Source organism: Eleutherodactylus coqui, chromosome 6 (genome assembly GCF_035609145.1).
Source record: "Eleutherodactylus coqui strain aEleCoq1 chromosome 6, aEleCoq1.hap1, whole genome shotgun sequence".
In the NCBI taxonomy this organism is placed as follows: Eukaryota; Metazoa; Chordata; class Amphibia; order Anura; family Eleutherodactylidae; genus Eleutherodactylus; species Eleutherodactylus coqui.
The window spans coordinates 134882307-134895253 of NC_089842.1; the positions used below are offsets into that span (position 1 = coordinate 134882307).

General features: G+C 43.5%; 1 protein-coding gene across 3 annotated transcripts in view; it reads left to right on the forward strand.

Moving 5' to 3' along the window:
- Positions 1-5065, forward strand: part of SULT2B1 (sulfotransferase family 2B member 1) — an 87421-nt gene extending 82356 nt beyond the window's left edge. For all 3 annotated transcript variants that reach the window (XM_066607711.1, XM_066607712.1, XM_066607710.1), the window contains 2 exons: positions 768-948; positions 4801-5065. In XM_066607711.1, the coding sequence (XP_066463808.1) occupies positions 768-948; positions 4801-4925 (306 nt within the window). In that variant the 3' untranslated portion in view covers positions 4926-5065. The remainder of the gene's footprint in view (positions 1-767; positions 949-4800) is intronic.
- Positions 5066-12947: the final 7882 nt, after the last annotated feature.

Here is a 12947-nt window from a genome sequence, read left to right on the forward strand (position 1 = left end):
GACTTTGTATTCTTTAGCATGCAGACAGCCTTAAGGAATTCTGTGTAGTTGACAAATGATTTGTCAACTAGCTTGTGTTTGAAGAGTGGAAGGGGGCTAAGTAAACACACAGGATATACACATAACACTATAGCCCTTAACTCTTAGAGGTTTCTTGTGCAATTTCTATGTACTTAGTCAACATTAGATCAGACATCCTTCACCATCCCATTGTCTACTAAATACTATGATTAGATTGTGTGTCGATCAAACTCCAGAGTTAAAAGTCATTACAACAACAAAATACATTTGGGTTTATATAAATCAATAGACATTTTATATTAATCATGATGTCTACTACATCCCCTTTTCAGGCTCTCGGTATATCCTTTGCACTTACCTAATAATTCTGATTTTTATTTTTTTTTAATGGTTATTTTGTTTGTAGTTTGCAATCATTCTGTCCTTATTTTAATAAAAATGCTGATGGATCTACTTCCTGGAGAGTCTGTGGTGGGCTCGTGTTTATACGTAGCAGCCAATCTAAAGAAGCAGAGCAAAGAATGGATTTGAAACAGAGTTGTAGTATGAACTTCTGATGAAGCTTTCAGATAAGCCTAGACTTCCATTAGATAATTCGAACAACAGTGGTGTTAGAACATAGCTCGGCACTGAAGGAAGTAACTTGGATATAAAGACAATCCAAAAGCAGACCTTTCAAATACTTTTAAGAACACCCCTAATATAAAGCTAAATCATGCCTTTTACTCTGTCCTAATCTGCTACAGGACCTGAGAGGAAGCGTGATAAAGATTTGCAAATTTCTTGGAAAGGACTTAGATGACAAAGCTGTGGATTCCGTGGCTGAAAATGTTTCTTTTGCGAATATGAAAGAGAACAGTATGGCTAATTTCACTCTCGTCTCTTCTGAATTCATGGACCATGGGAAAAGCCCATTTATGAGAAAAGGTAAAAACAATATACCGCAATGTGAAGTAAGCATGTATGTACTGCTTACGTCGGAAAGCCATTTTACCTTGCAGACTGGCAATTAAAAAGTGATGGTCAGAAAGTGTGAGGGAAGAGCGTGCTGAACTAAGATGTAACGGCATTGAATTGGTTAGCAGTGAGAAGGATCCGTGGTTGAAGCTAGACTTCTGAGATGAGTAGTGAACCTGAGATCTGATGGGGTGGTTGAGAACCCATGGCCACGCATGGACCTGCTGTGCTAGAGCAAGAATTCCGGATAGAGAGGGGGTTCCGATTCCTGCGAGTGGCTACAGACTACTCCCAGCATGCATCCTGTGCTGACCCTACTGAGAGAAAGCAGAAAACCAGATTCCCCAATTATTTGTGTCACCAGTATGGTGGGAAGAAACATCTGCGTGTAAGTGCATGGCCAGATCCTGAACCATGGCAGAAGGAAACCTAGGTTTCACTCACCTACAAATGAGTGATCTGACTCAGTACTAGGGCAGAAAGGACCACATACCTCTCTGTGACCCTGCCATGCTGCTAAGCCCTGTGACTGCCTGCAGTGAATTGTACTGTAGGGTGGGCCTGAGAATGTATGCCTACTGTGGTAGGTGCCAAGAGACTGTGCCTGTTGCACTGTGAGTACACGGGAACATGAACAGAGACTGTGATTGTAACTGGTGGCAACTGCTTGCAGAATGTACCTTGCAAGCTTTACTAGTTCTGTTGCTATTGCTAAGTCAAGCTCTGTGCCACAATACTGTGTGTAACTATCAAGTTTGTGTCATTTAAGTATGGCCCATCGATATCGAGAAAAGCTATTCCATGTAAAATCCCCTCAAGAGATAAGGGGGCACTCCTGGAGAAATGAAGGTTCACTCTCCAATAACGACAAGACTTCTTTACCATAAGAACTGTGGATTAGCCAACTCTGGAGCTGGTCACAGCAGTTACAGGTGATGGCTTCAAAAAAGGCTTAGATGATGTCTCAGAGCAAAACAAGATAGACGCTTACGTAAATCTATAGAATTTTGTTGTAAAAGTTGATCAATCTTATTACCAGTTCAGGAAGAAAAGTTTTCCCTTTCAGGACAGATTGGCTCGTCTATTGTACAATTTTTTATTTTTATATAAACGGCCCTCTGGATCAGTAGGGGGAATTAGGTTTCTGAAATGTGCCTATAACCCTTTCCTGTATCCACATGCTGTCCGAAACTGTGGCTGAACTTTAATGTGCATTGAGGGCAAAGACCTATGTCCATAAAGAGCCTTGCTTTCCCCCGTCGCTGCTTCTCCATTCTATAATAATCAGTAACTTTTGTAGCAGTTTGTGCAACAGCAGCTCTTCTGTGGGATTGGATTGGACAGGCTAGCCTTTGCTCCCCATGGCTTGGACATTCAGAACCCTGGCACCAGTTAAGCGGCTGTTCTTTCTTGGACCACTTTTGGTAGGAACACCCCGAAAGACCTGTCGTTTTGTAGATACTAGTAATAATTAGAAAATTATATAGTACCAGTGTTTCTGGTGGTGCCACACAGCTCTGCTACGTTTTTTTCACATATGAGCTGCACGTGATTTACGAACTTCAGCAGCTCGCTGATGTGACATGTTTGCTTGAGCCTTTCGTATACCAGCTGCACAAGATTTACAAACTTTAGGTGGTGACTGAGGTAACATTGTGGCTTATCGCTGTGTATGTAAATTGCATTAGCTTCACGGCGGCGTTGAACCCTCTGTGGTGACATGTTGCATGACAGCAACAGTTTGTGCCAACACTGGACAACGGTTGATGATTAGATGAAGGCTGGACTGGTGTTGGCGGCATTAGCACTTGAGATGACATGATATCACATTCAGGAGATGTGAAGATAGCGGTAAAGGACTATGCATCAATGTTGTTGGTCAATATGCACCGCCAACTATGTATGTGGACATTTGTGAGGTATCATTTATTGGGGTCTTCACACAGGTGTGCAGCTGTCTCAGAATTAGATACAAACTGCCAGACTGAGTACTGGTGTATCCATAGCAACTGAGGCTGTGGGGGTTTGTGGGTGATGTAGTCCGCCCATAATCCCTCATTCAGTCCACAAGGAGGATAAAGAATCTGTGATGGCATCACTGTCAGGTGATTGAGGGTGGAACTAAGAGCCAGTGACTAAGATCACAGGTGCTGTCAGGCTCTGCATGGAACTCACACTGCACACACGGACTGACGTACAAGTGGTCGTTAGCACTTTGATTCAGACCTAGTCATCTGGTCTTCATATTTTGGCCTTTGTTAAAGTTGCTTAGATCATTACACTAGCCCATTTTTCCTGCTTTTAACACATCAACCCAAGATCTGACTGTTCACTTGCTTCTTAAATGACTTTTCCAAGATAAATTCTTTATGTTAAACCACCCATGCTAAATAAATAAACTAGCCTATATTCACCAGTCTCTGGTCCCCACAGCTCCAGCGCTGCTTCTTCATTCACCCCACCGGGTCTATTTGCAAGTTACACTGTCAGCTTGCGAATGAAACCTCACAGGCTGCAGCAGCTGGTCAGAGACTCAGTAGTCATCCACTGAGGTCTGTGATTGGCTGCTGCAGCCTGTGATGTCCCGTCAAGTGGCCGAGTGCAGCCTGTAAGCAAACTGCTACTAAGCAGAACAGAGGTTCGGTGCTGGAACTGCGCAGACCTAGGATACGCTAGTTTATTTATTTTTTAACATGGGCAGCTTAAAAATACTCTGAGAACTCTTTAAAGGGGTTGTCTCGCGAAATCAAGTGGGGTTATACACTTCTGTATGGCCATATTAATGCACTTTGTAATATACATCGTGCATTAAATATGAGCCATACAGAAGTTATTCACTTACATGCTCCGTTGCTAGCGTCCTCGTCTCCATGGTTCCGTCTAAATTCGCTGGCGGCTTGCTTTTTTAGACGCGCTTGCGCAGTCCGGTCTTCTGCTCTGAGCACAAGCCGCTTCAGTGTGCTCGCCGCTACAGCTCTTCTGCGCAGATGAGCTGTATCTTCTCGGGAGCGCGCTGGAGCGGCCATTCTGCTACCATCCTCTCTTAGAGGAAGGTGCAGAAACTTGAGCCGCCCAGCAGAGCCGCCCAGCCGCGCCGCCCAGGTAAGTGATGGGTGACGGACTGCCGCTGTGGCCCCGGAGGCTACCGCTGTGGCCCCGGAGGCTATCGCTGTGGCCCCGGGGCCTAGCGCCGGTTACCTGCTGCCTGGCGGTGGGTGACTGGTCGGCCGCGTTCAATCCCGGGGTCCGGTCGGCGGCTGCGGGGCGTCTGGTTGTCAGGGAGACACAGCTGGTAGCGTCTCAGGAGCGCGCACGTCGGGCTACAGCAAGCGACGGGAAAAGAACCGGCGGCCATCTTGGGGAAACTTTTTATAAGTTGCTGAAACGCTGGAACTGTAAGTACAAACCAGCTAGAAAAGTCATTTACATGGGTGATTAGTAATGTATGCTTAATTAGGGGGACTGGGCAAAAAAAAAAATTTCACTGCTTCCTCGAGACAACCCCTTTAATGTATCCCTCCCCTTGATATTTATCATTATGAGATAATTATGTTCTCCTCGTCACCTGTCAGTGGCTTTAACATTATGGCTGATTAGTTGGTATTTATTGCTGATTGTTCAAACATGTTAATTATTGTGGAACCCAAGTATCTTCCGTAATGTGTCCAGTATTACAAAAAACAAAAGCTAGAACTGCAAATGACAACTGAGAGTTTATCTTTGTTCTGCTGCGAGTGGGGAAAAAATGTGACGGTTTTACTAGGTGCACGTCACAAATCTCTTGATGATCGCCTAAATTTTGTCACTTTTGATTCCTCGCAGGAATAGTTGGCGATTGGAAGAACCATTTTACTGTGGCTCAAAATGAATTTTTTGACAAGATTTACAAGAAGGAAATGCAAGACGTCCATGTGAAGTTTCCTTGGGATACAAGCATGGAGAAATGACATGGCTTTGGCAGGAAGCATTGCACCAATCAACTTCTAACAATATTTTCTTACCTGTGTTGATAACTGGTTATATAAAGTAACACTTTTGTAACTTTGTCAACTCTAAACGAACACTAAAATAAAGCAGCATGGATTTAGAAACGAAAGATTTTGGTTTTTTATAGATGAGTTCTATCTAGTAAAGGATATTTTTATTTTCTGAATGTATGAGTAACAGCACTTTTTAAAAAACTTTTAACATGTCAAAGCGAAATTCTGCGAAGCAGCAGGGAACAGCCTCACCTGCTAATTTATTGATGGAGTTGTCCCCCAGTTGGTAGTGGGGACAGTTTATGTTCACTTAGAGCCGGAGAAGCAGATTTTTTTGGGGGGGAAATGGGGTACAACATATGCCTTGGGCTAATGACCCTGTTATTTTAAGACCCTTGCAATGCCCCTGATTTAGACTTTATAGTCATGTTGCTTTTTTTAAATCACAGTTGTAGCAAAACTATTGCACAATACAGCATTGTTTGCCAAATTGTGGCAAAACTACAGCATCTTGCCAGAGTTTTTCAGGTAGTCACGCAACATGACACCTCCATCTGCATATATCCTTAGTCTAGATCAGGGTTTCCCAAACACCAGTCCTCATGGACCCCCACAGGTCATGTTTTCAGGATTTCCTCAGTATTGCACAAGTGATGTAATTATTGTCAGAGCCTCAGACATTGCCACAGGTGATACTATAGAATATCCTAAAAACATGACTTGTGGGGGTCCATGAGGACTGGAGTTTGGGAAACACTGGTCTAGATTCTTGATAGCAGTATACTAGTCTCATAGCCAGGAAATTCACTGAAGGAAAAGACCCTCAAAATCTAACCATTAAATATTCTGAAAACAGTCATCAAAAATATATATGGTGTAATAGCCCGTCAGGGGGTGGGGCGGCAAGTTCACGCTGGACGAATAGGTAAATCAAACTTACTTCAGTTTATTTTCTTGAGGTGAACTCCAAACAAAGTCAAACAGAAAAAGTCCTTTCAAACTGAGGGGTGCATAACACATGGTGCTCAAGTCCAAGCAACAGCAGGTGAAATACTGCTCCATGTAGGGAGCTCAGAGGCTTCCTCCTAAGGCTGTCAGCCCTGACTTCCTAGAGCTGCAGTCTTTTAAGTTCCCTTAACGGGACCAGTGCCTACAGCTGCGCTTCCTGAGAGCTAGGGTGAAGTTGTGGACTGGACCGCCACCCTGCCCAGACTAAAAGCCTGGGAGGGAGATACACTCCATCCACAACTTTACCCTTTAACTGCCTACAACGGGAACACGATTTTCGTTGATTTAGATCTTACACTTTTTTTTTTTTTTTACTAACTTTTCGCTACTGAATCCAAAAATAACACCAGTTTTTCTTTATCAACAACTTTTTAAGATCCAGGATACCCTCTATTTTTCTCAAAAACCATACAAAATGTACATACAATAGAAAAACAAAAAATTACCTGAATGTAATGTTTATTTAATGTTATCTTGTCCATACAAAGCATATATTGCTTGTGTACATCAAATTGTTTGCAATTAGTAGCAGTTAAGGTAAGCCTTTTACGTTTATAGCTTTTCCTGGACTGTTCAATCTCGCCTGATGCTCCAACAATAATTGGCCATAATATCTACATCCCATCTACCCTGATGCCGTCCCGCCATAACCTTCAAATCTCGGTAGAATCGTTCACCTTGCTCATCACTGACCGCACCAAGGATTTCCAGCAAGATATCAAGATGGCTATAAAGAAAATGCACCTTGATGCTCATGTTGCAACCAAGCATTTTGTAGCTCTCCAAGAGTTTCTGGATAATTTTAGTGTAAGTCTTTACTCGCTTAGTCTTTGACAAGGTCTTTGAATGATAACCAAGCATTCTTTGGTGGTCTGACATTGTCCCGATGAAATGTTCATCTTTGATGAGTTGCCGAATTTGTGGACCATCAAACAGACTGGCTTTTATTTTTTCAAAGGACAGGCAAGGAAATGCCAAAATGAGGTACTTGAAACAGTCACAGGGATACTTGGTGTATTTGCGTTGCTGACCAAGAAGGAAGCATACCCTTGTAAGGTCAACACAGATGATCTAATTGTGTTTGTGATATTGCAACAACTCAATGACTCTCTTTATGTCTACATATTCTTCACACAGAGAAAGTGAATGGCCAATTGGGACTGCCCAAAATAAACTGCCATTGTGGAGGAGGACACACTTTAAGCTCTGTTTTGAGCTATTGATGAACAGTCGCTATTCAGTTGAGTTATAGATTGGATTTCCCAATTCAGTGACCAAACTAAACCTGGATTTGTCGCTGAAGACAAACTGGTTTCACTCCATAGCAGTCTAATTTTGCCATTCACAACACAACTGTAAGCATAGGTGAAAGTGGGTAGGTGTCAAAGGCAGTACATGTAATGGACACCATGAGTCCAAATGTCCTTCAGCCAAGCCCCTGGAAATGGTTCTGACAGACACAGGGGCCTGTTACGGTGGTGTCACCTGTCTCTGGACTAGCGCTCCAATCTACAGGATTCCTTCAAGGAGGTGGCTAAAAGATAATACGTAGGTGGGTAGAAATGTAAAATGTGAAACTTACCTGGTGTGGCGCCCACATAGTCAGTCCGGAGAGGCTTAATAAAGTATCCAGAAGAGCAGGATCCCTAGTCCTTAGGGAGAGCATCAGGGGGAGAGCCTGCAGGTGGGGGGACCTCTATCAAGAACACAGTAGACAAGGTTCCTTTGCACTTAGGATAATGTGAACGATACAGGTTTAGTGATTGCTATAACTTACTTAGTTGAGGAGCCCTATGTACATATAGGACTCCTCTCAATCCAGAAATGTCCTAAGTAGGCCAAAGGGGAAGTCCAAGGAGATTTCAATTTCAACTGGTTTATTGGGTGGAAAACAAACATATGCAGACGTAGGCAACAATAGAGGAAAAAACCAATGGAGTGCAACGCGTTTCGGAGCAAGGAATGCTCTTTTTTAAGCACAAATCTGTCAGGTCATGTTAAAAAAGATAGCATGGAGAGAAAAAAAAGGAGGGGGAGGAGAAAAAGGGATGAATGAAGTAATAATAGGGTATATTACTATTGGGGTATATATTACTATTGAAGTATTTAAGAATATACAGAAAATAGATCTGGGTGGATATAGAAAATTAAATAAATAAACATGAGTATATACATATCAAAGTAATACATGATAAAGTCAAGAAAATAGCATGTCTTGCTCTGAAACGCGTTGCACTCCATTGGGTTTTCCCTCTATTGTTGCCAGTGCCTGCATATGTTTGTTTCCCTACAAACCATATGCAGTGAATGGGATTGAGCTACAATACCAGATACACCCACCGCATAATATACTGTCAATAACAAACTGGCGTGGCCGAAGAGACCTTTCCAATGGTATGGAATAGGTTGCGTGACGCACCGAGAGCCGCAGTAAACTCTATGCACAGCGTCCGTCAGGTAGTCAGAGGAGTAGTTCAGCCATCCTTGTTTCTCCAGGTCCAGAGGGTTGCCTTAAGCCTAATCCTCAGCAACATGTGATGTTTTTCTTTCATTGCAGTCGTGATGGACATATTTGTAGCGACTCATAAATGGGTCCTACAAAACGCTTTGCCATTATATGGCAGCATTAACATTTATTCCAGGCTAGCAGAGGTTACTTACGGGTTAGCCAGCCCTGCAACTTAGGCCGCCTGCAGACGAGCGGGTCGGATCCAGCAGCGAGAAATCTCGCCGCGCGATCCGACCCGAGCGCCTGCAGGGACGAGCGCGTACTCACCCGCGCCTGGCGGCCTCGGCTCTTTCATGTGCCGGCTGCCGCGCAGCCGGCGCATGCGCAGACCGGAGCCGGCGGCCGGGTGAGTGCGTGCCCCGCAGAAAATTAGGACATGCCGCGGTTTGTTTGCCGCGCGAGATTTCGCGCGGCCAAACCGCGGCCGTCTGCATAGGAGTGCATATTTTAATGCACTCCTATGCAAACTTTCAGCGGCGGAAATCCCGCGGGAAATCCCGCGGCGGGATTTCCGCTCGTGTGCAGGCGGCCTAAGTGTAATCTATCCGACAATCATTTATTTCCTATTGGTTGCTCATTTCTGCTGCTGTCCAATAAGAGCTAAGCTCACTGATGGGCTGCCAAGCCATGGAGTGACAGGAGCAAGAGCTTCAGCAATTGGTGCATTCGTTACTAGGCAACCCGAGAGCCCGTGTGAAAACATAAGTCCAAGGGCGTAGGGAGTTGGTGTCAGTTGGTCATCGGAGGAGACAGGAGTGAGAGGTCAAGTAAGTCGGGACTTTCCAATGAGAGAGCAGAGAGGGATTGCTAGAGTCAGTTAGTCATGGGAGGATACAAGAAAGAGGTCAGTTAGAGTAGCGGGGAGAGTCAGGAGAGCAGTCGGGTCGTGTAGTCTGAGCGTATGCGTATTTACACTATGCTTTTGAGCCATCGGGCATTGCGTTTTTGTGCAACAGCGTTTTTAACCCCTTAGTGACGGAGCTTTTTTCCTTTTTTTCATTTTTGTTTTTTCCTACTCCCTTTAAAAAAAAAAATCGGAGTTCCTTTATTTATCCATCGACGTCGCTGTATGAGGGCTTGTTTTTTGCGGGATGAGTTGTATTTTTCAATGGCACTATGTACCATATAATTTACTGAAAAACTATTTAAAAATTCTAAGCGGAGAGAAATGGAAAAAAAAGCGACATTCCACCATCTTTTGGTGCGTCCTTTTTCTACGGCGCACAAACTGCAACAAAAACGACCCAATAACTTTATTCAATGGGTCAGTACGATGACTACGATACCAAACTTATATAGTTTTTTGCTGTACTACTTGTATTTTTTTTTTAAAGATATTTCATTTTTGAAAATTATTTTCTGTGTCCATTTTTTGCGCACAATAACTTTTAAAATTTTTTTTGGCGACATAGTTGTGTGAGGGCTCAGTTTGTGTGGTATGTCCTATTGTTTCCGTTGGTACCATTTTCGCATACAATTGACTTTTTGATCGCCTTTTATTACATTTTTTCCCGGAGATAGGGTGACCAAAAAAGTGCATTTCGGGCGTTCTTTATTTATTTATTTTTTGGACCACGTTCACTGTGCGGGGTAAATAGTACATTACTTTGATAGATAAGACTTTTACGGACGCAGCGATACCAAACAAGTATTTTTGGTTTATTTATTTAGAATTTTTTATTGCAAATATGGCAAAAGGGTTTTTTTTTTTAAACTTTTACTTTTATTAAAAAATAATAACTAAAACTTTTTTAATCTTATTTTTGCACTTTCTTTTACTCAGTGTGCATAAGGTAGTCAGAGAAGCGGGTCGGCCATGCCTGTTTCTCCAGGATCAGGAGGGTCGCTTTAACTTATTAGTTCAGCTCTGCTACATTTGCAACAGTAAAGATACAGAAACCTACACTGGCTGTTCGTGAAACGGGTCACTATATGTATATTCTTGCTCTTCGCAATTTAGCTACTCAAAGTATTACAGGTCACACGGCCTGGGTGTAATCCACAGAAATTACTTTATTTTTCTTACAGATAGGAATATTTATAGTTTTCAAATAAAAGAACAATTTAAGTAACACCATAATCATGAATATGTACAGCTTCTTACAATCCTATCATTAGTATTAGTCATTAAATCTTAGCAGTAGTAGTGATGTCAATCTTTTAGGTAGGAACTCCTGTCTTCCAGACCACACCTTGCCTGTCTTAACCCTTTGCAATCCAATTTTGGATTCAGGGTTTTCTTGGGGGCTTTCTCTTTCTGCCATTATACAATGCGCCATCTGTTGGTAAGAGCCAGTACTGTGGTATGGGACATGTTGGAGAGGACCCCGATAACAGAGCAGCCAGTAATATACAGTAAGAATACCCTGCCAGACATCTTCCGACATCGCAGCTGTACAGCCTTCAATCAGAATGTCTTCAGACGTCAGCCAGTGGATTGGAAAGGGTTAAGGCCCTTTTAGACACAATGAGAATCACTCAAAAATCGCTCAAAGCTGTCTTTTGAGCGATTCATGTGCTGTCTAAATGCAGGGACATCATGTAGTTTTTGTGCAAGAGTCGTTGATCGCTGCATTCTAGCTTGCTAGAATTGAGTGATCAGCTGTTGGTATTAGTGTATCTTGACACCACCAGGAAGAACTGGTGGAGTCAAGATTGACAGAGTGGATGACGCCTCCTGTAGCTGATTGTCCGCCACCACTGCCCACTACAGCCAGGTCGCCGGGAAAAGGTGTGTGCCGCCGCCGCTCCATCACTGTCCCGCACCACTCACAGTCTACTGACAGCACAGTAGAGGCACGACTCTTGAGGCAACACTCCGTTACTGGCCCCCACACCGATGCCGAGTGCAAGCATTCCAGTGGGGAAAGTGCTGTGCCATCGACGTTCACTCGCCTAGTAAGCACATTTAACTGAGTTGCAGGACCTGAGATGGGGGAGTGGCCGAGCTGTCAACCTAAGTGTATCTTCTCACCACCCACACTTCTGGTGGTGTCAAGATACACTAATACCTCAGCTGTTATCAGTGGAGCAAGCTGTTATCAACTGCTGCGCTGATAAGATTTTCTGTGCCTGTTGTCACTTAGCAGGGTAGGGTGAGGAGGAAAGGCTCTTAGATCGTGAAGTGACTGGTACCAAACTTTCCAGACACCGAACAAGTGACCATAAGTCACAGCCACACTTCTACAGCAATCCACCTGGCACTGCACTGTAAAACAACTTGTCCTTTACTGGACAAGAGAGGGGAAGGGACGATACCTATCGATCCCGCCTCTGGTCCTCAAACACTCTGCAATATTGCAAGCTGGCAGTCGTTAGAATACAGGCTGATTTGTATCCAACATTCCCCCACTTCTGCACACAGCCGAAGCGGAAGCTCAAATCACCACCTGATCCTTTTTAACGCACTTCAGAGCTCTACAATATGCATACAAAATGCTGCCACCACCAATTTGGTTACGGTAAATTGGAACCCGATTTATGAAGACAATCTTCGGAGAATATTGTTTCGTGTAACACGGACGAGGCTCACTAATTAATTTAAGGTTTAATTCTCAAAGAAAAGAGCAGTGCTTATTTACAGAAAACATACAAAAATGATGTTACAAGATAAATGACAAGAGACGTACATGTGATATCACAGACAGTAAAATAACAGGGATTAAAGTAAGAGTGTTACCATTCTTATTCGTGCAGTATCGCGAATTACTATGGGGCAGTCATCACGTATAGTGACCTCCAAGGGGCTGACCCCGAGCACACGTCTGTGTGCGATTTTTAAACTCTCACTGGGGTAACTCTGATTTACTTCCTTCCAGCCCCCGAGGGGGATGGCTTACCTTGGAACAGATGATACCTAGAATACCTATCTTCTTCATAACTCCGTGTGGGTGTGACCCACCATGAAAATATGACGACGACATTTCCCCTCATGATTTTACATGCGTTTTGAGCCCATACATGAGTAGTTTCAGACATATCTGGTCCAAGATGCGCAATTCTTGGTTCCTGAGGGTCGTGCAAATATAGGAGTCCCTGCATCTTAATTGCGGTGATGCAACATTCCACAAAATATCCTCAACAGCGGGCTGCGACATACAGATCTTTCATAATTCCTAAATTACATTCTTTCTTTGTCTTAAGGGCATGTTCTTTTGTTAACTTTGCCTCCAAACGTTATCAGGTCAGTTAGGACCGTTTGGACCAGTAAGGGAAGGAAAGAGCTACTGGGGTGTGAAGCCTGTTTCCTCTCCTTATCTCCTAATATAAACATTTGCTGGCTCTGGCTTCAGGGGGCTGTAGGACATCTGAGACCCCCTGGGGGAAAGTGTAACAGCCTTAGCTGAAGTCTACTTCAGGGGTATTTCCCTACTCAACTTTCGTAGGTGGTGAAAAGCATTTAACTTTTTTTATCTATTGATATATCTATCAATCTCATATATATCTATCTCTCTGGTATCTATCTACCTGTC